The sequence below is a fragment of the Dermacentor silvarum genome, chromosome 7, assembly GCF_013339745.2.
Source record: "Dermacentor silvarum isolate Dsil-2018 chromosome 7, BIME_Dsil_1.4, whole genome shotgun sequence".
In the NCBI taxonomy this organism is placed as follows: Eukaryota; Metazoa; Arthropoda; class Arachnida; order Ixodida; family Ixodidae; genus Dermacentor; species Dermacentor silvarum.
This window is the reverse complement of record NC_051160.1, coordinates 77,703,258-77,728,580: the sequence shown is the minus strand read 5'-3', so window position 1 is coordinate 77,728,580 and position 25,323 is coordinate 77,703,258. Positions and strand designations below refer to the sequence as shown.

The window sequence follows — 25,323 nt, the reverse complement described above, 5'->3', positions numbered from 1 at the left end:
AGCCAACTTACACAATGGAACTATCTGCGCATCTGCGCACACAATCGTAGAACACTACAGTTTAAATTCGCAGTTGTACTGATAAGAAGAACGGGAACTACAACGCCACGCTACCCAGACAAACTGTATATATCTGCGTAGCATTACGCACGTCAAGCAATGCATTCCCGGCCGTCAACATGGGTAGGCCACGGGTGCAGCGCAGTTCAGAAGAAGAGGCTGCCGTACGCGAACGTATAGCGCGAGCGCGATCGTGCCCGTAAGGACGATCCTGTGTATCGGCAACGGCATGCAGTCCGTGAAAGTGTGACTGTGGGCGTGTAATGAACGGCTACATGGTCTAAAATAAAGGCTATGCAACTTAATGAAATGTGTCTTCATTCAACTGCAACGTTCAAAAAATACAATCCTTAACAAGCAATCAAATAACATATGCATCGCATCGGGTCGCTGAGCATTTCTTGGGTTCGTTGCGTGGTCGTTGGCTTTAGACTGATTCAGTTTGCATGGGCGAAAGCTTCGCATTCAACCATCTTTTTTTAAGAAAGGGGATTTGATTTTTTATTATTTGCTTGATAACTTTGCGCATTGAAGAAAATAACAATGAGGTTAAAGTGAAAAATTATTTCTTCCACAAGTTTCCGACTTATAAACATAAAAGTCTTACATTATAGTTTTTAATGAAGCTTATAGGTAGTGGAAGCCGAATATTGTAGGAAAGCCCTTTCTGATGTCTGTGCCTGCGGAGCTCGGAACTTTATGCGACACAGAATCATTTATGTTACGTGTCATCCAAAGCAATACGAGTTACTTGCTCAGATTCGGTATTATATAGCATCTGAGGCGTTATAAAACGCGTGAGCCAGAAAAAATATCCGTTTATGCATTTTTAGTTGTAGGAAAATTCTGATAAGACTAAGCAGAGAGACCGCTGTTGAGTCTTGCTGAAGTTGTGGGTTCTGCTTCCCATTCATTGCACAATATTTTACCTGCAAACATATGTTCTGAAAATAGGTACATGATCTTGTAACATATCAAATGTAGACAGTATAGTTCATATGTTCGACTATATAGGTAAAGCACGATAGCGGCCTGCTTCTGGGTGTATTGTCAATTCATACAAGCGAAGTGTTGTAGATGCCGCCCTTTACTGAAAGCGGGACGAGATAGCTCCCTGCTGTAGCGCGGGTAACAACGACAGACTCAGTAGGTGCCAGCAATGGAAAAGCGTTTATTGAAGATAGCGTGGCTGCTTTTATTCTCTGTGCATCAGCACGAGCATGCGCACTTCGGGTTGCGATAAACGGGCTTGCGTTGTCGCGATACGGCACTTCCTCCCCCTTAGAAGCCTAGCCTGTCGGGAGGCCTCCTTGTGCGCGTAGAACGCCTCGGAAGTTCTAAGCCCGCCGGTACACTGGAGGTTACTTCACTGGAAATCTGGGGTGTACCAAGTGATCCGTCTGAAGATGGTTCAGCGTCGTCCACTGCAGAGGGTTGATCACTCTCTGTGACTTGGTTGTCTCCGGGCCGTGTTGCGTCGAATTCTTGCTTTACGTCATCCGCAGCTAGTCGTGGCCGCACTTGGTCCACGTGACGGCGCTGCACCCCTCCTGTGGTGTCCACCGTGACCATACGCCTACCTCTTGTTGACGTCACCGTGCCGGGTAACCATCTCTGGCCAGCGTGATTATACTGCCGTGACCAAACAGGCGCTCCCGGTGAAAAGACTTGTGACAACGGTGCCGGGGGTCTGCTCACCGTGGGATCCCGTGCCACCTCTTCCTCTGGAAAATGTGCGCTTAGGCGGGTCCTGGGTTGAAAACCCAGCAACATCTCGGCGGGTGACTTGCCATCTCGAGTCGGTGTTGCCCTGTAGCGTAGCAAGAACTTGGAAATACGATTGAGCAGACTTCCATCCTTATTTTTCTTGATACCTTCCTTAATGGTGCGCACTGCCCGCTCCGCCAATCCATTTGACTGCGGATAGTATGGGGCGGAGGTAACATGACACACATGGTTATCTTTGAAAAATCTTTCAGTCACTGAACTGTTAAATTGTGGCCCATTGTCGGAAACGACTGTATGGGACAGACCAAAACGCGCGAAGATCCCTCGCAATACTTCGACTGTAGTTTCTGCACTTGCTGTTTTAAGGGGTACTGCCTCTATCCATTTCGTTTCCGCATCTACCACCACCAAGATCATGTGACCTTCCACAGGCCCTGCATAGTCGATATGCAGCGCGAGACCATCGTTTGTTAGTTTTCGGCCAGCTTGAAGGGACCTGTTCCGCTGGCATGGGCCAACATTGCACGCATTGCTGGCAGCTTTGTACCAGCTTCTCTATGTCGTGGTCCAATCCGGGGTACCAAAACATCGTACGGGCCAGGCGCTTCATTGCAGTCATGCCTGGGTGGGTGTCGTGAAGTTCTCTCAGAATAGGTACCCGCTCGGTCTCGGGCAGCACCACACGATGACCCCAGTATATTAGACCTTTACTCACAGTGAGTTCGTATCTGCGGGTGAAGTACGGCTGAAGGCACTGTTGCTCCGGCCCCAGCTGGTTTGGCCAACCACGAAGAATCCACGTCTTCACCTGTCGGAGAAGCATGTCCTCGCTCGTGCTGTCTGCCAACTGCTGTGCGCCAAGAGAAAAATCTGTCAAAGCTTGCGCATGTAGCACATATTCGACGGGATCATCTTTACCAGGGTGCCCTTGCTCCGGCAGCGGCAAACGGCTCAAAGCGTCGGCATTCGCGTTCAATGACCCTTTCCGGAATTCTATGTCATACTGATACGCTGATAAAAGGAGCGCCCAACGCTGTATCCTGGCCGCTGCCATCTGTGGAATTGGTTTCTCGGGATGGAACAGCCCTGTCAACGGTTTATGATCCGTTATCAAACAAAATTTATTACCGAAAAGATAGTCTCTGAACCTTGTCACACCGAAAACTAGGGCCAGTGCTTCCTTTTCTAGTTGCGAGTAATTGCGCTCCGCCGGCGTCAAGGTTCTAGAGCGAAAAGCTATGGGATAGTCTTCGCCCTTGATGCGGTGGGACAGCACTGCGCCCAAACCGACCGATGATGCATCGCATTCCAGTCGAAGGGGTTTTCGCGGGTCATAGTGGACAAGAAATTTAGCCTTGCCTAAGGCACCCTTTGCTTCTTGAAATGCGCTGTCCTGCGATGGCCCCCATTACCATAACACCCCCTTTGCCAGCAAGCAATATAAGGGAGCCAGCGTCGTTGACAAGTTGGGCAAGAATTTAGCATAATAAGTAACCAAGCCCAAGAAAGATTTCAGCTGGCTTACCGATGTTGGCTTCGGCGCGGCCAGTACCGCCTCGAGGTTATCTTGCAGAGGATGCAGACCTTTGGCATCGATGCGGTGCCCCAGAAACGACATTTGTGCTTCCCTAAACCGGCACTTGGCTTTGTTCAACTTCAAGTTATGTTCACGAAGCCGCTGAAACACCTGCCGCAGTACAGATGTGTCGTTTTCCTTCTCCGCCACAATGATGTCGTCGAGGTACATGTACACTTGAACATTCGGCAAACCTTGCAAAATCGATTCCATGCGTCGCTGGAACAAGGCGGGGGCTGAAGCAATTCCAAATGCTAGGCGATTGTAGCAGTAAAGGCCCCGGTGTGTGTTGAGTACCGCGATCTTTCTAGCTTCGTCGTCCAGCGGCAGCTGATTGTACGCGTTGCGCAGGTCCAGAGTGCTGAAGACTTCGCCTCCAGAAAGCGCCGCAAATATGTCTTCAACTTTGGGCAGGGGATACTGTTCCAAGTGCGACGCCGGGTTGACTGTCAATTTGAAATCGCCGCACAATCGTATATCGCCGTTCTTTTTTGCTACCGGCACCACCGGTGTTGCCCAATCTGAAATGCTTATCGACGAAAGCACTCCGTCTTGTACAAGACGGTCGATCTCGGTTGAAACCTTGGAGCGCATGGCATAAGGCACTGTACGTGCCTTACAGAAACGTGGGCGGACTCCTTCTTTAAGGTGTAATTGAACAGGGGGGCCCTTGCAACAGCCAAGCTTGTTCTCGAAAAGATCGGAAAATTCATCGAGCAGAGGCGCCATCCTGTTATCACGGACAACATTTACACTCGAGGTGGTTCCAGTGTCCCAGAAGGACACACACGCCTTACGGAAGGACTCTATCGTGTTCCGGCCGCAGAGCAGTGGTCCGTTACATGCCACCACGATTAGCGTGCTGGTCACAACCGTCGATCCAGACTGAACCCTCATGGTTATCTGGCCGACAACTGGCAATGGCCCGAGGAAGCATGTCAAGCGCATCGATGTTTTTTGCAGTGACGGCCACCATCTGCGATGTTTCTTAATTATGTTCTTCGGTATGACGCTGACCGGAGAACCCGTGTCCAGTATCATTCGCAATTTCCGGCCCTGCCATGTCAACTCCTCCTCGAGAGGCTTCAACGTAGCTCTGTCGGCGGAGCTGTGAGCGACAAGAGCCAGCAACATTTCTTCTCCGCTCTCACCTTCCATTTCCTCGACGGCAAAGCCACCACGTTCCCGAGAGCGGCCACTGCTGCAAACCTTTGCCAGATGACCTTTCCTGCCGCAAAGGTGACACTTGGTGTTTCGATGGCGGCACGTGTGTGTCGCGTGGGGACCGCCACAACGCTCACATGAATGGTTGTTCTTTGCAGTGTTCCACTTCGTCCAGGGTCGTCGTCCTCGCTGCGACTGTACCACATTGATGCTGGTTCCCGTGGTCACTGGGTCTGCTTCTCGCATGTCACGGACGTCGCCTAGCGCCTTCTCTGAAGCTATGGCAAATTCTTCTGCCTCCTCAAAAGTTAGCTTCTTCCGTGTTAATAGGCAGCGTCGTGCGTCGTCGTCCCTGATTCCGCATACTATGCGGTCTCGCAGCATACGGTGCAGCGAGTTGCCGAAGTTGCAACTTTCCGCCAGTCTCCGAAGGTCGGCAATGTATTCCCGAACGCTCTCTCCATCCCGTTGCTTACGCATGAAGAATGAAAAACTCGCCGCAATTTCATTAACTTGAGGATTGTAGTGTTCCTCGAGGTATTCAACGACTTCATCGTAGGTCTGGCTGTTAACCGACACGGTTGAAAGGCGCCCTTGCAACATGCGCACGACATTATCGCTCAATGAAGACACCAGCAGAGCTCGGCGTTTGGCCGCGTCAGTAATTCCATTGCCTTCAAAATAAGCTTCCAGCCGTATCCTGTACGTGCTCCAGCTGCTCACCGTCTCGTCGAAAACCGGTGGGCGAGATGCCATCATTTGATCCTGTCAGTCGCAGACCACGCTCACCTGAAATCCCATCCTCGTCGCCACTGCTGTAGCGCGGGTAACAACGACAGACTCAGTAGGTGCCAGCAATGGAAAAGCGTTTATTGAAGATAGCGTGGCTGCTTTTATTCTCTGTGCATCAGCACGAGCATGCGCACTTCGGGTTGCGATAAACGGGCTTGCGTTGTCGCGATACGGCACTCCCCATGAGAGTGCCTCGTCGTGGAACTTGCGGAACGTGACTTCCTTCCTCTTCAGTAATTAGAGCACATTGAGTGACACCATTAAAACTTGGGATTTTGTGAACCCTTGTCTGACCGTCTAGCTCTTCCCAGCTGGCTACAACATCGGGTCAGAATAACGCCTGTTGTCAACGAATACCAGCTCCTAATCCACAACCATGCGAAGAAACACGCCAGCAAGGAAGCGCCGGTGCGCTGCTCCCTATAAACACAACTCTGAACTGAAGCAGCGCGAGCCCCTAACGTTCAAAGGCACAGCGTCGTTCATTATTGCACTGCCGCACAACTCCAACTTTTGGTAGCGGAACGAAATATCGGTACAGTTTTTTCGTTGTTGGCCGAAGTCAAACCAAGAGTTTAAATTTTTCAAACGTTATCTGGGTTGGGCGTAAAGCCGGAGATAGATGACTCAAGTGCATACACTACTCTACATCATGGAGGAGCAAGCTGAAGACATTTGCGCCATCTGGCAACGTTATCTGGCCAACTATGCCAAGGCAGCAAAAATGTGTGCCGTTTTGTGTTCTTTTCCGTGAAAACCTACAAAGAAGGCAATCCTTTCCGAGCCATAGTCTCGGAGCGTTGTACTTGGCAACGGTGCGTGGCTTCCTACTTGCAGTCGTCCCAAGATATCCTCCCCATTGATGATCCGTGCATCATCATGAGCGCGACCAGTGTTTCCGAATACCTTCAGAATGATTGCTCAGAGCAAGTAGGCGCCTTCTCAGTTGACGTGAAAGACTTATTCTATTCATTGGCCCACAACCTCGTGTGTATTGAAGTTAGCCATTGCATTGATAGGTATTAGACCACTAAGTTTCAGAATCCATGTGGCATATAAATTGACAAGTTTTTAGAGCTCCTTAGTTTTTACCTCGAATTGACGTTCATAAGCTACAATGGTGCCATTTCCATCCAGCGGGACGGCGTGTGCATTGATCGTGTATCGCTCCTGTTCTTGGCAACCTTGTGCTAGCCCGTTTTGACAGAAGCCTCGTGGGCTGCCTCCTACCGACCAGCGTAACTAAAGTATAAATATGGGTTGAAGTGCATACGTCAGGCATTACCAAATCCTGACTGGGAGCTTACTATTGTCGTCGAAAAGAAAAGTGTAGAATCATTGCATTCTACCGGTGCTAACATATGCGGCAGAAACATGGAGGTTAACAAAGGTCGAGAACAATTTAAGGACTGCGGAAAGAGTGGTGGAAACAAAAATGTTAGGCGTGGGAGACTGGAAGACATCATTGGGAGACTGGAAGAGAGATGTGTGGATCAGAGATCAAACGTGGATAGCGGATACTTTAGTTAACATTATTAGAGAAAAATGGAACTGGATAGGCCATGTAATGCGTAGGATAGATAACGGATGGACCATTAGGGTTACAGTATGGGCACCAAGGGAAGGGAAGAGCAGTCGAGGACTGCAGAAAAAAGTCTCAAGTTGGAATCAGCTAGCACGAGACGGGTAAATAGAGATCGCAGGGAGAGGCCTTCGTCCTGCAGTAAACATAAAATATGCTGGTGATGATGACGATGCCATCATTACTGGCGGTGACTTGGAACTTTGACTGTAGGTAGCACAACCTCACTTCCGATGCCCCACCTAGAGCCATAGCAGTAATTAGAAATTTTATACACTTCTTTGCCTTGAGAAAGACTGCTTCGTTTGTAGTCGTGCTGAGCGTGTTTTAGGTATTTTTGGCGATAGAATTGGTCGAATGCACAGCAACTTTTTCTGATTTATGTGACTATAATGCTGCGCTGTCTCTAATGAAAATTAATCAAGATGTAATGAACTAGTCGACACATGGTCAGTTGCACAAATGTTAACGTACAAGCAATCAATGCAGCCTTGGAGGCGTGTTTCGTTCTTTTCGGGACCCTTTCCTAACGAATGTTGCGACAAAGCTGAATTTAAGACCAAGAGATAAGGCAATGCGATGTTATTCTATCTGTGTATGGTTCATTTTATGCTGCACCGCGAGTTCTTTGTTCCTAAGCCTTTCTTGTAAATAGATTTACCCTGTGTTGTCTGTTTTCATTGTTGCACTGCTGTACACGTGGGGGAAGGGAGCACCGTCAAGTTGTGATTTAGCGGCTTTTCTTTGCCTTCTCAGCCATGTACTACCTATGTATGCAGGTCTGGAACAAAGACTCAGACTACTTTGTGCCATATTGGTTTATGACAAATTGATGGGATAAGAGTAAACCGTGGTTGTCTCAATGGCTAACACGTTGAATCGGTGAAGACAAAAATATATAAATCGTAAAAGCATATTCCCTGTACAGCAGACCGAATGACGTGATAATGGATGACGTGAACATGCCACTCGCATGACCGAACTCAAGTTATTTATTTCTAATTGAGACTCATATTCTTGAAAACCCAGGGAAATGTTCGGAGTATAATGAAATTGACAAGAATGGTTACATGTCAATCTCTGCTCTCAAAGTCGGAGACGAAATTGTAGTGATGCTTGACATAAAGCCGAGTTTTAAACTTGTATCTTAACTATGTGTTTTGTTGGCCCATTGACGCTTTAGGAGATTTTGAATGGGGGAACTATGCATGATTTTTCATGGCTATCATAGTAATTGAAAAACGCAGCATATAAACTTTGCTTAACGGTTCAGATCCTGACTTTTTGTGTTATGTCTCGTTTAAGTATTGTTCATTTAACGTGTTTCACTACATAAATATTATCTTTCCAAGATATCCAAATCGTGACGTGCTTCCAACGCACTGGAGTAGAGCATGTTGTTCCAGTTTAGAAACCAGGTCAATGTACACTGTTGTAAGTACACTGTTGTAATGCAAGAACACATCTAACACAGACCAATCGGTAAACATAATTAATTTCATCTTTACTCTGCATCAGCGTGCGCTCAGGAAAGGGTTCTCCTCGTGTTACATGGTGAGCCTAATTTACGCATGGACTGCATGCAGCCCCGGATGATCGTAAATCCGTTTACTTCATTTGCCAATACTTCCATAAAGAATTTGATTAAGTTGCCCCATAGTCTTTCATAAAAAAGTTACAATGTTCTTTCAATACCAAAGTAATTTCATGAATAGAAGAATACCTACGTGAGCGGTCACAATACGTACTGGTGGACGGACAGCAATCTGGGGCTGCGAATTGCACATGAGGAGTTGCAAAAGGGTCTCTCTTGAGAGCATAACTTTTCGTGCTAAACATGCAATTTATGGAGCAGCACTTATAATATTGCATGATAATCTTCGCAGACGACTGAATAAATTTTTTGACGTTGGTGTAAATGCACCTAAAGACGAGGACGGTAGGTGAAGACGACGCACACATAGCGGAACTTTCAACTGTTAAAAGTTGAAAGATGCGCTATCTGTGTCACGTCTTCACCTGTCGTCCTCGTCTTTTAAGCGCATTTACACAATCGTCATGTCGAACCAACTCTCCCAACTTTATGTACTGACCGACTTTAAATGTATTTATTGAATGTAACAGAATACATAATAATTTCGCTATAATAAATCGGTGGTGATTACAATGGCTGATGAATCTCTATCGGAACAGCACCGTTTGTATAAGAACTGCAAAGAAACAGGAGCTGGGTTTGTTTGAATATAAATTTAGCATTACAATTGTCAATAAGGTCTATGAATAAATGTATCAAGGCGTCGTTTTTACGCCTTCTAACCGTGGCACTGCGATGTTGTGCGGAAAGTAGCTAAGGTTTCTAAAACTTTACGGTTCCGAAGATGAAATACACGTGCAATTCTCCAAGGTACAAAACGCATGCGATGCAAATCACGTGTTAAGTCTGACTTATATTATGCCAGCCCGACATGGGACCCCTTCACCACTGTCAATAAAGATAAGTTTGAAAACGTTCAATCCATGGCAGTAAGACAACTGCTAAATATTCCGAGATATGACGTCAAGTGCGGCTCAAAAAAGGTCAAAACAATTTTATAATGCGAAACATTTGAGCTGCGTCAAACCATGCTTCGACTAAATGCATTTTATGCATGTAAAATAAACTTACTTCTGTCACCCGTGACAGCCATATCTTTTAGCCCTCTATCGTATCGATAACGAACATGAAATCAAAGTACAAGCATGCCGCACTTCATAGTTATGACACTCAATCTTTTTTTTTCCTAAAATTATCTGGCAATTGAATTGTTTTCCTGCTCATGTAGTTGCGATTTCTCCCAATGCCGCCATTTTACTCGGCCTGAAAAATCACCGCATTGTGACACTTGAGGCGTATTGAATGTGCGTTAGCATAAGGCTTGTTTTGGTGTCTCATCTTGCGTGTAAGTTCCTGTGGGCTCCTTTATTCCATCTAAATAACAAATAAATGTACCCCATGTTATTCTTAAACAGGACTGAAAGCAATGCCTAAATCACCGCGCCATCTCATACGACCCATTCCTAGCTGTTGCCAATTCTGAGCGCGCCAGCTAGGGGTTTCACCACGTTGTAAACATATCTCTGGACTCCAGTTTTTAATGCGACAGCATTACCATGCTCATTGTGTGACCGTGCCTTCATCAGAAAGCCATGGCAGAAAGCCATTGCAGAAAAATGGCGCACAAATTACGTCACATTCATCTAACTAAATAAAAGTGGCCATGGTAAGAATTGTATCCTCTGCCCTACGGCCACTGTTACCGCTCCATAGCCGGGCATGCTAACCACTGCACTACAGATGCATTGCGCCACAGTTGCAAAAGGTGACACTGACAGCGATAGTAATGTCCAGCTTCTCCCTCACTCTCGAGGGTACGTATGTTACTTCCCCACTTGGGCGTCCGAGACGCACCGCCGGAGACGGTCTACGGAAGTGGGGGATACTGCCGCTAACGATAGCGGCGACGGGTTCGCTGGGTGCTTCTGGTAGATTGAAGTAGACACGGATGACGATTGCAAAAGACTTTCTATTTACGACTATATACATGGAATTACACATAAAAATACAAGAAGGGACTGGAACGCATAGGGCGACCCTATATCGGCAGAGCCGATGGTGCATAGCACCGCAAGTTGTGTCCAGAACGCTTGGTCGGGGCAACGGGGCCACGTTTTCTACCCTTCGGTGCCCCGCCCCAAGCATTTACCGCCCAATCGCCACCGAGTGGCTATGAGAGTGGTCCGCCGACGCACCAATCACTAATCCTGTACTAGGATCGTCTTGTGAGGGGTCCGCCGGCATTTCCAGCATTGCGCTTCGTCCAAGCGCCCTTTCCTTCACCACCTTTTACGGTGTTTTTCCCCCTCTCCCTCAAAACAACATAAAAAACCAACGCACCAAGGGGGGAGGGTGACAAATGCGTAGCATGCGTACTCCCGCGCAAAGCCACAGCGCCCACCACAATGGGTACAATAAAACGCGAACAAGCAGGCAGCACCTGCAAGCCAAAGTGATTGACCTTTGGTGTGACCCCTTCCCCGCTCGTACTTATTAGAAAAACCGATAGCGTAGTAGCTGCGGGTCATACGTCAATGAAAGCTGTCAACCGACACTTTAGGCTCGCGTACCCCTGTTCAGTAAATTCTTTCTCAGAGAAGCTTTTCACGATGGTCAATTGGCAACGGTCTTCGAAGCGGGTAGTCAAAGCGGTTACAATAGGAAAGGTGGACGCGGTGAATACGAGTACTGCGTTCACTCGTTCTGTGCCGATGACACGCCCGACACGCGCACCTTAGGGGACAGCGGTAGTCACAGACTTCTTAGCTTTTGCTGTCAGGGCGACCGCACGCGATGTACGTGACGAAGCACCGATATTCCCTCTTCTTGAGGTCATCTTTGTGCACTAATGGGCACTAAACGCATCGTCGTGCGCCGCCCCGTCATCTCTCAGAGCCAGTAGGTCCGCAAGTACATCTGGTTAACCGTAATCACGTCCGTCACGTTTGACACCACTTCAAATCGTGTCTCCGAAAGAATTTCGGAACCGTGCGCCGTAACCGACGAGTGTCGTTGACGCGTCAAGACTTTCTGCCACTAATCGCCTCTCCGCGTGCCGGGTACAATCTGGCAGTGTCATGAGCCGTGTGCCTGCTTCATCTCGGCGCCGTCACCATGACATGCATCCGCCGCTGACCAATTATCCTATTGTGCTTCGCATGTCAAGCAAGGACCATCGGCAACCCACCGCTAGCCGTTTCTCTCCCCTTTTTCGCAGTCGTTACGTTTGGTGAGACCAGGTTGAACAAAAACGCCCATCTTAAGCCCTCTGAGCAGCAATTAAAGAACTAACTATAGTGCTTCTAGCAGTAGGCTTACAGTGATGAATATATCTCCGTGGCTTTGAACGTGGTGGGGCTCTGCCTGGCGGTTGATTCACTAGATGGCTCATGAGTGGAGTGGCGCCACTATCGGAGCTATGGAGTCTTCATCGTCCGAAGTTGAACCGCTCGCGTCTACATCGTCAGGATAGACAGCAAAGTGAGGCCGGAGGCACCAGTTCACTGCCGATGAAGTACGAAATCATCGCAACACAGTGAAACGTGCGCAGCGAGCTGCTGCGTCGAAGCTACGTTCCCCACACAATAGTCCCCGGCAACGCGAAAGACACAGCGAGCACCGCGCGCTGCAACGACTGCAGCAAGGCAACGTACATGCTCCAAGTCCCCGAATCTCAACAACATTTCCGGAACACTAAACTCGGCGACAAAATTCAGCGACTCACTCAGCTACACGTAATACTCTCGCATTTGCAGATCATAAGGCTTGCTTAGGTGTCCCCACACTTCTTTTTTTTATACGTTCAAGATTGCCAAATGACCTACTTTGTAGTTGTAGTGGAGACTAGAATAGATATTGTGATATTTGCTCTGGTTACTGTGCATGTAACGATATCTACATTCTTAACGGTCGGGTGTCCTTTTTGTAGAAAGTGCTGAAATGCTTCTAGTTATAGTGTGAGTTGGCACGATATCTTTAGTATTGATATATACGCTGGAGTGTACGTATATAGCACTGCCTATATATATATATATATATATATATATATATATATATATATATACCCACAACAACATACAACCTTATATTTGCGCGAACCCAGCCCATTGCAATTCATTGCACTGGGCTGGATACATAACATGGATCTGTGACAAACAAATGTATATATATTTAAAAAAGTGATCCCGTTGTTTCACGCACAAGAACCACTATATAATGACGAGGCCCACCGTCGTGGGGGACACCGAATTAGTTTGACCACTTGGGAAAAGAAAAAATTAACATATCCAATCCTTCTTGTGTTAAGCCTAAGCTGACATTTCTTGAATTGTTCCTTCGTATCTTGACTCCTCACCAAATTAATTATATTTTTGATTAGATGAAGAAGAACCAAAGGGGCCTATCAATACTCAAGAGAAAATCATTTTTCAAGCCTACGAAAGCGTTCCTTACCACCATGTCTTCTGTGCTGTGTTCGAAGTTACCTACTTGGGTGGTAAGTGTATTGGAGCACTGAGATTGTACATTGCCAAATTTAGATCACAATCGTCAATTAGTAAATTTGACTGAGATGATTATTCGTTCGTGTGCAGTACTAGCAAATCATGCAGCAGAGTTCTGGGTTCTGCAATCATTCTAACGAGCTTGCGGAGCGAGTCACATTACATTTTAACGCGAATAGAATTTTTTGGCAACTTTACCCAGTATTTCGTAAGTCTGCTTCGCGTTATGCATCTTGATTTATTTTAGCCTTGGTGAATGGTTATTGTGTGGTTTATTGAAAAGAGCACCTGCCTGCGGTGCTGAGATAACTGAGTTTGAACCCAAACGTCAAACCTGTGGCGCTATAACGTAAAATGATTCCAAACTGTTTTGATTACAATTTCTGCAATCAGCCTCCACGATTGGTCAAAACATTTTTGGGGCCCTCCCAACTTCGCCTGTCTGTCACGCGACGTCGCCAAAACCGTAATAGCTCCCCGTATGATATAGCATGTACACACTGATTATGCATGATTACACGATTAAACCACACAAAAGAAAAATAATCATTCCTGATTCGACGCCTTTTCGCCATTAGCACTCTGTTATTGCTCCAATATTTTCTGGCTACGCCCACTTTGCCTGTCTGTCACGCGACCTCATAAAACCGCGAAAACTCACCACGTCAAAGTGACGCGTACGCGAAAAATGCATTAATATGCCGAGCAAAATTGAATATTTTTCTGAATAGCCACACACTGCCCAGTTCCGAAAGGAATAGAAGATGGCGGCCGCTGATCGCTCAGGCCTTCGCTACTCGCACCTGCCGGTGAGCATGTAAACCTTTTTGCGTGGCAGTAAAACGTTATCGAGCCCTTTAGGCATGCGTACGCCATCGCTCTGCCAACTCTTCCTTGCTGAAGATCCATTTAGCGGCATTATTATCCTTCCGTTTCACGCCGCCGCGATTTTCGACCAGCCACAGCAAGCTAAGTAAGGCGAAGCAGACCAATCTAAGAAGCCGGCACCACCCTCTTGAAGCGGTTATCTATTTTCACTGTGCTGGCTCGGCCCCATCGAAACCCTTTTCACTAAAGCGTGCTCCTCGCCTCTTGTCAGCCAATTAGATAAGAAAAACAGCTGAGTGTAGACAATGTTATTGGTTTTGAAAGAGAACAAAGATGACCTCCTATAAACGAGGACAGTGTTTGATTGGGTGGTTCAGACAACGTTGCGGGTCATCGCCCGATGCTTGCATCTATGGTTCCGTAAATTTCACGTCAGGAATTTAGAATCAAAACAGTTTGGAATCATTTTACGTTATAGCGCCCCAACTTGGTTAAAGGCGTTTGCGACACTAGCTATGTGCCTCTCTTCAATGGCCCTTTCTCACGCCAACTTTGGCGACTACGATATGTGCCACTAGCCATGTGCCACTTTTCAAGGAACTTTTGTGATGTCAATTCGAGTCACTGCGATGGGTATGTGCCGCTTTTCAGAGAATCTTTTGAACAGCAACATCGGTGAATGTGTACGGGCCACTGGAATTGTTGCCGCCTCTTCAATGAATAAAGTGATGTTTCTTTTTTCACATGGCTCCATCTAACCACCTTTATTCACATATTCTTGTGTGACACACAAAAAGCGAGGAGTCTGTGCGGCACCCATCGATGGCTCAGGGTCTCAAGAGGAAGGCGCATTAAAGCAGCTTCAAATTTTTTCTTCACTTCATATTATTTAGCTTCCACGTGGTGCAGACATGAAGTCGGTTACACCGACTTCGTGTTTGCAGTAGATTGGGCCAGACACAAAAATCAGGATATCTTTCAGCGATATCACTGACACATTCTGCCCTTGCGTGTTTCTCGGCAATCAAGATCGCTACAGGTAATCATTCAATTGAAGCTACAGTGTCGCTTCCGGAAAAGCAGCCATAGGTAGCTGTTTGAAAGCGACCTTGCACGTTATCTTCTCATTCTCTCTACACACAGCTGATAATGCGCGTGTTTTAACGCAGTACGCGTGTGTGGGGGTGGTCAATCGTTCTGGTCAGGCTGATTTGCGAGGACTTTTACATTCGAAGAGCTGAACTGTTCTGCTACACAAGAATTGGGAATGCCACAGCCGCAAGGGCGTAATGTGTATTCGGCTTCTTATAGGTATACGCCATCCTGAAGTTTATGTTAACTTAGTGATTCCTAGCAACTGTAATGAATTATGCACACTCAAACCGAAAACAAATTATCTCACCACCGATGCTGCGAGCGTTGTGTTTCGAATTTTCATACATTCTTACAATGAGGGGAGTGTTTGAACATATAATTTTGAAAGTTATATCGTGAAGTCTTCATTTCTGGGAAAAAGCATTGCGCTAGACACTCGTCAGAGTGATGTTCCTTGCACTCTTGCCTCGACTAATATGCAAACATCCCATAAAATTAATTGTCCAATTAATTCAACGGCAACACAGAAACCACAGGACATCAACTACACAGATCAGTATTTGTCCCACTGTTGACGTCCAGCGAGGTGTGATTATTACTTCCTAATAGTCGTCCAACCTAATAACACAAACAATTCTGCGTGAATAAGTAAGATTTATGTTCCTGAAACACGGTAATATGAACGTGCGCGAGCGGAATTGCACGCATACTTGATGTGCAATTAGGTATGGTCATCGCATCCCAGAAACTCTCTGCTATCGACGGTATCAGTCATACCATATACGCAGACGACGTTACCATCAGGTGTACGGGAGGTAGTGATGGACAGGTAGAGACGGCCCTGCAAGAGGCGATTGATGCTACCGAGAGATACCTCGGGTCCACTGGCCTTCGGTGCTCACCTCACAAGTCGGAACTGCTACTATATCGACCCAAGCGCAGAGGCCACAAACCAAAGGGATGGAAGCCACTCGCCGAATGCGACATCAAACTACGGACAAACGACGGAGGCTATATTCCGAGGATGGATGCCATCCGGATTCTCGGCATGATGGTTGAGTCGACTGGCTCTAACAACCAGACAGTGCTGCGACTCACTAAGAAGACGGACAATGTCATCAGATTAATAAGAAGAGTGGCCAACCGGCAGCAAGGCCTCGGAGAAGACAACCTCGTGAGATTGGTGCATGCGTTCGTAATGTGTCATTTCACTTACGTCGCGGCCATGCACAACTGGCAAAGATCGGAGCGGGATAAGCTCAACGCATTAATCAGGAAGGCAATCAAGAGAGCCCTCGGCCTCGCCATATACACACACACGCAAAGCTTACTTGAACTCGGCATGCATAACACGCTCGAGGAATTGGCGGAAGCGCAGGAGAGGGCCCAGTTCGTCAGGCTATCTACCACACAAGCTGGAAGACACATCCTGCAGGAGCTGGGCTTTCCCCCCACAGTAGTCAAAACAAAGTTCTGCAGCATCCCTCGAGAGCAGCGGGACCGCATCACTGTCGCCCCGATCCCACGAAACGTCCATCCGGAACACAGCGTGGGAAGACGTCGGGCGCGCGCGAAGGCCCCCCTGGAAAAGACTCGTGAACGGGCTTCGGAGAACAGTTTTGTAGACGCAGCTCGCTACGCCGACGGACAGGCCTTCGCTGCGGTTAGCGTAGACCATGAAAGTAAAGTAACGAACGCAATCTCGATTCGGACGACGTCCTCTGAGACCGCAGAGAAGGCTGCAATAGCGATGGCCTTATTGGACAACAAGAGGACATCAATCTACAGCGACTCGAGATCAGCCGTTCGGGCATTTGCCAAAGGAACCATATACGAGCTGGCCCTAGGGATACTAGGAAGCAAGCAGATCAAGCCACACACAGTGATCTGGTTTCCAGCCCACATGGGACAGATCGAGGGTGTCCCGCCCAACCTCAGTGAGTCGGCACACAATGCTGCGCGAGGGATTATCAACCGCGTAGCTACGAGTACCGGGCAGCGTGACGTCGGGGGTACTGACTATCGGGACTCTCCTTCGTCGTACAAGAAAATTACTAAGCATTTTTCCTTGGCTCGTAGGATCTACCCCCTCCCACATTATAAACTCAATAGACCTCAGGCTTTAACACTAAGGCTTCTACAGACGGGGGCATACCCAAACCCCCTACTTCTTCACAAAATGTACCCCGAAATTCAGACAACAAATGCATGTGCACTATGCTATGACTTAGTGAGCTTATCTCACATGCTCTGGCGGTGTCCTGCGTTACGCGGCGATGAAAGCAACACTTCTTCAAGTTGGGATGCGGTTCTACGCAGCCCCAACCTCGAAGAACAGTTATGGGCTGTCCAACGGGCCCGCGACGCGGCGGAGAGGCTCGGCCTTTCTGTCCCGACGTGGGAGCGGCCCGCTGCGCGCTAGCACGCGCCCTAAAGGACACTAATAAAGTTCTTCATCCATCCATCCATCGCGTCCCATGGAGTGGCACAGCCGAATGACAGAAGTAGTGTAACGTAAACTCGTTACAACGCTATTCCTCGCTCAGTTGGCATCCAGTAAGGTGTCATCCTAAAATTCTTCAAGGGGTTCACCTGATTGAAACAAACAGTGCAACGTGAACTGATCTGAATGTTATTCCTCCCACATTCGTCGTCCAGTCAGGGGCAATCAACGCATATAAACGAGTAGCCCAACCGCAAGAGAAAAAAAAATCGAAGAATCAGTCATGCAAATTCAACCACGTGTTTTTTTTCTACCGGGTTTCCACCGAAATTTCTAAACAGAAAAATGTTGAGAATCAAGAAAATGCGCACGCGCAACATGAAAACGCTGTTTTTTCCTCTTCATTTAAACAATGAAATGCCCAGCAATCAGGACATTATATCAAAACATTATGTGTAAAAAATTTATGCCACTAGGCGTATCTCTGCTTTTCATACTAAAACAATAAATTCTTGCACAATGTAAAAAGAAGATTAAACACAGCACTCATCCCTTTGACATCTCGAAAGAACACACAGTTCTCTTTACATACTGTCACGTAGTAGTGACGCTGAAGTAAACAGTAGTAAAACTGTGTATGACGAAGCTGGTTGTTTATTGGGCGAACCTGTGCCCACAAAAGCAAGCTACACTCGAAGCACAACGAAAGCGGCGAACACAGTCGGCGGTCGTCGAAATCTGATCAGCGGCGAGACGCGTCGGCTTTTATACCTGAGTCATCGAAGGTTCCAGATTAATCCCTGATACCCGCGTGTCTTCCAGAAAGTTCTAGACAATTCTCGTCGGTCCCACAATCAGATAACATAAGCGTCGGTGAAAACAGGCCACAAAAAGAAGCATCGATAACGTTCTAGAAACTTCCGATACAGGCGCGTCCTGCGCCGAGCGATAACGTTTAACATTTGTTAGCCGGTGGAAAGCGGCCACCGGTGAAAGATAAACATGTATACGTGTCAATACCCTCCCCTTAAAAAGCATCGTCCCGATGCTACAAACACGAAAGCGAAAACAAAAACCACGCGTACAGAAAGGGACAAAAATAACAAAGCAACAAGGACCTAAGTTCGTCAGCGGGCGTAGAAAGGCTTAAGACGCACCACGTGGATGACTTCAGGTCGTGCGCGGCGCCGCTGTGATTGCGAAATACCGTCTGGCACGACCTCATAGTCCAGTGCCCCAATACGTCGGATGATCTTATATGGTCCGAAATAGCGACGTAAGAGTTTCTCGCTAAGTCCTGGTTGGCGTATCGGAGTCCAGACCCAAGCACGGTCTCTCGGCTGCTACTCAACGTAGCGTCGTCGAAGATTGTAGTGTCGGCTGTCGGTTCTCTGCTGGTTCTTGATGCACAGGCGGGCGAGCTGTCGACCTTCTTCGGCACACTGCAAATAGGTGGCAACGTCGAGATTTTCTTCGTCGGAGACATCCGGTAGCATGGCGTCAAGCGTCGTTGCCGGTTTCCTTCCGTAGACCAGGTTGAACGGCGCCATGTGCGTCGTTTCTTGCATGGCCGTGTTGTATGCGAAGGTCACGTACGGAAGGATGGCATCCCACGTCTTGTGTTCGACGTCGACGTACATTGCCAGCATGTTGGCGATGGTCTTATTTAGGCGCTCGGTGAGGCCATTCCCATTCGTCTGCGGGTGGTAGGCGGTGGTCCGGCGATGGCTTGTCTGGCTGTAGTGCACGATGGCTTGAGGCGATGCCGGAACTTCTGGCACTTCCAGTAATCGCTGAACCTCTTCCTTAACTATGTCAGCGATTGAAGTCACCTGAGGCTGCGATCTTGGGAATAATTTCTATAGCTCTTTCCGTACAACCACTCTGATCGTCTCGTGCAGGTCGTCGGCGCCTAGAGCTTGAGCTTCGGCGTAGTTTGTCAGCGCACGGCGGTTGTATTGCCTGGCTCGCATTTCAAGCGTCTTCTCGATCGTTGTCGCCTCCGAAACAAATTCTACCACAGTCTTGGGCGAGTTGCGCATCAATCCGGTGAATAGATGCTCTTTGACGCCCCGCATCAAGAACCTAACTTTCTTCAGACATGTCGGGGTCGGCGTGGCCTAAGAGGCGAGTCATCTCCCCCGTGAAGATCGCGATGCTCTCGTTCGGCAATTGGACTCTGGTTTCCAGGAGAACTTCAGCCCTTTCTTTTCGTACGACGCTCGTGAAGGTCCTCACGAAGTTCTCGCGAAATAGGTCCCAAGTCACCAGGGTGGTCTCTCTGTTCTCAAACCATGTCCGAGCAGAGTCATTCAACGAAAAATAGACATGGCGCAGCTTGTCACCGTCGCTCCATTTGTTGAATGTCGCGGTCCTCTCGTACGTCTCCAGCCATGTTTCAGGGTCTTCAGCTGATGATCCACGGAAGGTCGGTGGCTCCCGAGGTTGTTGCAGCAGGATGGGGGACACTGGGGCTGCCATTGGGGTTGTTGACTTGGCCTTGATCGCTGTGGTCTTCTCGGGAAGAAGTCCGTACTCCGGCAGAAGTCCTTGCTGCCTACGGCTAGCTCGCTGGTCCTTGGCGACGTTGGCGTTGTCCTCCGGTTTCGGGCTGGGATCGCGGCTTTGCGGGGGCGTTCGCTGCATGAACGCCCTAGCACCTCCACCAGATGTCACGTAGTAGTGACGCTGAAGTAAACAGTAGTAAAACTGTGCATGACGAAACTGGTTGTTTATTGGGCGAACCTGTGCCCATAGAGAAAGAAATTCAACAAGAGGGGACACTCCCATAGGGCCCAGCGGCCGAATTGACTGCAGCGTGCCAAGCGGTCGGTGTCGATCACTTACATCACTTCCGGTTTCGGTTTTGGGCGCGCGTATTTTGAACGCAAGCTAGCACGCCGGCTGCGCCCCCCCCCCTTTTTCTCTCTCCTTTTTTTTTTGGTCTTCGTGCAGAATCGGTTTATTTAGTAAAAATGATTGCGAACGATCTCGTAAAGTCTCATCGAATCTGCCACGTGTAATTTCACAAAGTAGACGCAATACCTTTTGTGCAATGAGGAAATATTTATTTTGCTCTATATAAAAGCTCGTTCCGCGCTTTTTGTGCGTTCATCCAACGTTGTGACACCAGCAGGTAAGGCAGTAGTTCCTGTATGAAGCTCCACCGGACGGCACCAGCTGAAAAAAAGTAAATTACAAGCATGTTCATTTGCAAGCACGTAACAGCATGTTACAAGCATGAGTCATTTTGGTATTTAGACATAGGAATACTGCGAGGTGAAACGTGCGAAAGCGGTGAATGGGCGGCATTACAAACAAAAGCAATTCGCTTTTACATACATGGCGTAGAAAATACCCGACTCATCCCAAACATATATGAAAACATCTGATTTCCAAGCGTTCCCCCATTTCCGGGCATTATTTCCTGCACTTAGGCAGCACAAATACACGAGCGACTTCGCGTTTCCAAACCTTGGCCTCGGGCGACGCGACGGTACGCGACATACACAGAGACGGACGCAACAGGCACTCAAGACAAAAGCGTGGGTGCAATGCCTTTTTTCAGTCCTTTAGAAGACGTAATTTTCGATTTACAAGTTTCTGATATGTTCGTCGTTCGCGCGTTCTGCCGGCGCCAGCAGCACACCCCATGTTATCACTCTTGGCAATCGCCCAGCGCGTTTTCAACAGGCGTGAGTACCGAAAGAAGGTATATATGTTGTTGCGGAGCCACAAAAAACGTCACAGACTTGTCCCTGTAAGATTCATTACACGCCAAACTAACTTTATCACCACGGCCGAGCTGCTTATCGCTAACTGCGTCACAGCGCGCTGTGCGGCCAGCGTGCCTCAAAAGTACCCCAAAAAGTAACGAAATTACTTTTCAGTAATGTCTGGCGTCAGAGAAAGCGGCACAAACTTCTAGCAAGATGCACTATATACACACCACGGCTGAGTTCTCGCTAACTGCGACACGGCGCCCTGTGCGGCCAGTGTGGCTCAAAAACCGAAATAAGTTACAATAGTCCCCTAGGAAGCGTCGGAAACATGTCTGAGCACGATTCATTTACTCAAATTAACTGCGCCAGGATGGCCGAGCTGTTTTTCGCTAACTGCGTCTTAAGTCTCGGTCCCGTGCCGTAAGCCTAATTGCGTCGTAGACTGTGAAACAAGATTTCTCACCTTGCCGTAGTCCAATAGTGCAGTGGTGTCTTGTCCCAGTGCAGAAGGAACGCAAGAATACGCCGGGAGCCCAATAAACCAGGTTACATTTAAAAAAGAAAAAAAGAAGGAGACAGACGGGTCGCCGCGCGCGAGCGCTCAAACGCGCGCGCAGCCATCCTCGCTGGCTTCGGGGGAGTGTCTGGCGGATGACGCATGTATCTGGCGCGTCATTGACCTGTGGCTAGGTAAGGCAAGGAAAATAAGTCGCAAAGCTTAAGTTCATTTATACGCAAAACGTTTTAGTTTTCGCGGCAAAGAATTAAAAAAATAAATCAATGCCTGTTAACTTAAGTTCACTTTCTTTTTTTTCGATGCTCGCGGCAGCTAACGTTCGGTGTCAAAAGTATAGCGTGACGTATGGTGACGTGTTTCCTGTTGCCAGTTTTTGCCGAGTGTCCCCTCTTGTTGAATTTCTTTCTCTATGCTGTGCCCACAAAAGCAAGCTACACTCGAAGCACAACGAAAGCGGCGAACACAGTCGGCGGTCGTCGAAATCTGATCAGCGGCGAAACGCGTCGGCTTTTATACCTGAGTCATCGAAGGTTCCAGATTAATCCCTGATGCCCGCGTGTCTTCCAGAAAGTTCTAGACAATTCGCGTCGGTCACACAATCAGATAACATAAGCGTCGGTGAAAACAGGCAACAAAAAGAAGCATCGATAACGTTCTAGAAACTTCCGATACAGGCGCGTCCTGCGCGGAGCGATAACGTTTAACATTTGTTAGCTGGTAGAAAGCGGCCACCGGTGAAAGATAAACATGTATACGTGTCAATACGAACTAGAGGTTTTAATGGTTTTCCATAGGAAATACACAAACAATTGGACGATATCTAACTAATTGTTCAATCGTTATGAAATATTCACAAGCACAAAATTCCATGGCTGAAATTTAATTGTAAATCTGCAGAAAAAGCTGGCAAAATGGCTCGCAATGGCTGGAAAATGCTGGCAATGGCTGGCAAAAAATCGCAGTCGGCAGTTTCTATACGTTACGTAGCACCAATTGACTTTTATAGTTCACTTGTAACGGCTTTTGCTACATTTGCAGGCGAAATATGGCTCATAAACACAATTTAGCTGCCACCCTTAGGCGAGTTTCCTTAATTTATCTCAGTTTTGGGCTAACGTTGGCCAAGTACACCATCTAAACATGTGAACAATCAGGAAAATATCATGCTATAAACGTAACGAGAATGGTTTAATTGATATTAATGACTAATGAATAAAAGCGATATCTAGTTTGTAATATGTTAATCGTGAATTGTTTTTAATTTTTACACATTTGATATAATTTATTACGTTGTTGTAAAAAGTATAGCTCATCAGTATCAACTTATAGGATTTAGAGGCCACGTTTTCTTTAAATCGTTGATGTGCGTATTTTAACTATCTTGTATTTTCTTTCCAGCTAAACCTAATAATTGGTCCCCAGATTATGTGCTCCGGTTGCCATGGTCAACTTGGAATCGCGACACTTCTCCTTGCTGGAAAAAATTGGAAGAGAAAAGCAGGGAAGTAAAAAAGGCTATAACAATGTGTAAGGGCGCGCGATCTGAAGAAACGATTCCATATCAATAATTTCGCACAGCTTGAAAACAGCCTGCTTTTGCAAGTTTGCATGAAATAAACTGAGCGCCAACAACAATTCTGTTATAGTCTCAACTCTCTGCAAATCTTTTTTCCTTGCTTGTACTTGCCCTTTTTATTAATTATTGAAAACAACTTACTCAAACTTGATGACTCCAGAATAAATATCAAACTATTTCCGCAACATGCAATTACAAAAAAATCTAGAGAAGTAATCAGCAAGAAAAAAAGTCTTCATGTTCTCTTGTTGCAACAAGACTGTTCGTACTTATGTCCTTTTCTTCATTTGTGCATACATACATAATAGCACCTTCCTTTGTCTAATCAATATGATGGGTTCACCATCTATAAGCAACCTCGATACTGGTAACAAACATCTCACTTTTACGCGTATTTTATCGCTTACAAAAAATAGCGCGGCTCCCCTTTCTGCGCCCGAAGGCATACCACGATGTGTTAAGAATGGTGCTATGTTAAAGAGAGACATACATGATACGGATCAGGTTGTCGAACCAAAGAGAAATGACAGTGTGGTTGTAATTGAGTGAACAGCTGTTTGGTTTTAGTTGAATTCCACCTCTCAGCACTGAAAATGCGAAATATTTCGCAAATTTTTTTTTTTGGTATAGTGCAGTTTATGCTAAGCCTCCTCATCACTAGCAAGTGGCATATTTCACGAAAGCTAACAAAGCACGAATATGCGGAATATCTCTTGGGAAGACGCAGATGTGGTCTGCGTGGCACATGGAAGGCAGGAGTCGCCTTTTCTATGATTGTAGTGGTAAGACGTCTGACATATAAGCATGCATCAGGCATGTAAACATGTTGGGCTTATTCCAATGTGACGCCAATCGAGGGGTTTGCAGCCAGGGTGCCGCATACATCATACATACCATCATACATACTGTAGGTACATGGAAATAGTAGAAGGTGACGTTTAGTTTATTTTCGGACGTATGAGGTCATGAAATTAACCCTTTTAAGGATAACATGTTCAGGGGGATAAATACAGAGTACTTTTTTTCTGCATAAGCACATATGAAATTGCGGATAAGAAAGCACGGTCATTCAACCATGCTTCTTGCAACCTTGTAAAAAGAGCTGTGTGAAAGAAAAATCCAACTTATAAGGAATCACCACATTTTTATGCATCCCAATGTGAGATAGCAACTAATTATCGTACAGCATCGTCACCTGTAGTCGAACGTCTTATACATCAGTCAATATATATCACCCTAATATCCAACACACAAAAACAGAAGTATCTCTGACTCAGCACGTTGATCCTCATTGGTTCCGAATATACCAGAATCTTTGCTAGCGTTGTGACCCGGCCACGCAAGGACTTCGTCATAGGACGACTGCCTCTATTACACCTGAAGGCAGCCTCTTTGTGAAAATAAGAATGAACGGGTACAGAGCAAGAAATAATCCTTCCCATTTATTGTATAAATTGCAGCATTACATAAAGAAGTTGTCAAAATAAAAATTGCACAACAATAAAGGTTGTGACCTTGTTGTGACCTTGCATACTATTGATTACTGTCATCGCGATCTATTGAAGACAACAAGACTCTAACATCTGAAAAGCTATAAAAACGACGGCTTTTTACTTCATTAACAAAGTAACATCTACACAAGGTTACGTTATGTTTCATCAAGACGTGAGACTAAGCAGCGAAGAAACCCAAAAGGCGTGGCGCGCAAATTAGCATAATACACGCTTAACTAGGATGCATCGCTATTGGTGACGTTTAGTAGCTAATTGGAAGCCTCCGCCCCTTTTGTTCCCTGATTTTTTGTGATAGCGTTAAGGTGGTGTTGTGATTGGTCGCACAGTGCTTACTTGGGAAATGAGCTAGAGGGCACCGAATGGTGGTCAACTAGGTTCAATCTGCAATTCTCTTAAACATGTCACAACGTTGCCTTCGTAAGTAGTAGACGAAAGCTTATATAGCTGCCAATGCATCTGTCTAGATCACGTGAGCTGTGGGATCGCGTGCGGTTTAGGCTCGGGTCTACTCGGGTGACATCGACTAAGAGTAGCTATTCCAAGGCCTGTCCACCTTAGCGAACGCTGCCACATCTACAGCATGTCTGTCTTGGCTTCCGTTTCTGGACATCTCAATTCACTGTCACGAAC

The 25,323-nt window shown here is 47.0% G+C and overlaps 1 protein-coding gene and 1 long non-coding RNA gene across 2 annotated transcripts; both read right to left on the bottom strand.

Moving 5' to 3' along the window:
* Positions 1–1,307: 1,307 nt before the first annotated feature.
* LOC119458985 (uncharacterized) lies at positions 1,308–5,284 on the bottom strand. The gene is made up of 3 exons (XM_037720836.2): positions 3,314–5,284; positions 2,515–2,638; positions 1,308–1,868 (listed from the first exon to the last, which is right to left on the bottom strand). Exons 1-3 carry the CDS (start codon positions 5,282–5,284, stop codon positions 1,342–1,344), a joined length of 2,622 nt encoding a protein of 873 aa, XP_037576764.2. The 3' UTR covers positions 1,308–1,341.
* A 15,126-nt stretch (positions 5,285–20,410) lies between these two features.
* On the bottom strand, positions 20,411–22,190 carry LOC125946514 (uncharacterized). The gene is made up of 2 exons (XR_007467634.1): positions 21,550–22,190; positions 20,411–20,544 (listed from the first exon to the last, which is right to left on the bottom strand). It is a non-coding gene; the product is annotated as an uncharacterized LOC125946514 (long non-coding RNA).
* Between the last annotated feature and the right edge of the window lie 3,133 nt (positions 22,191–25,323).

Excerpts from the sequence above, each read along its gene's own strand:
- LOC119458985 (XM_037720836.2), bottom strand. The coding sequence starts at position 5,284 with ATGGCATCTCGCCCACCGGTTTTCGACGAGACGGTGAGCAGCTGGAGC. Across the intron at positions 2,639-3,313 it reads CCGCGCCGAAGCCAACATCG|CAGTTGGCAGACAGCACGAG; the intron begins GTAAGCCAGCTG and ends CTTGGCGCACAG. Across the intron at positions 1,869-2,514 it reads GCCGTACTTCACCCGCAGAT|CAACACCGACTCGAGATGGC; the intron begins ACGAACTCACTG and ends TACGCTACAGGG.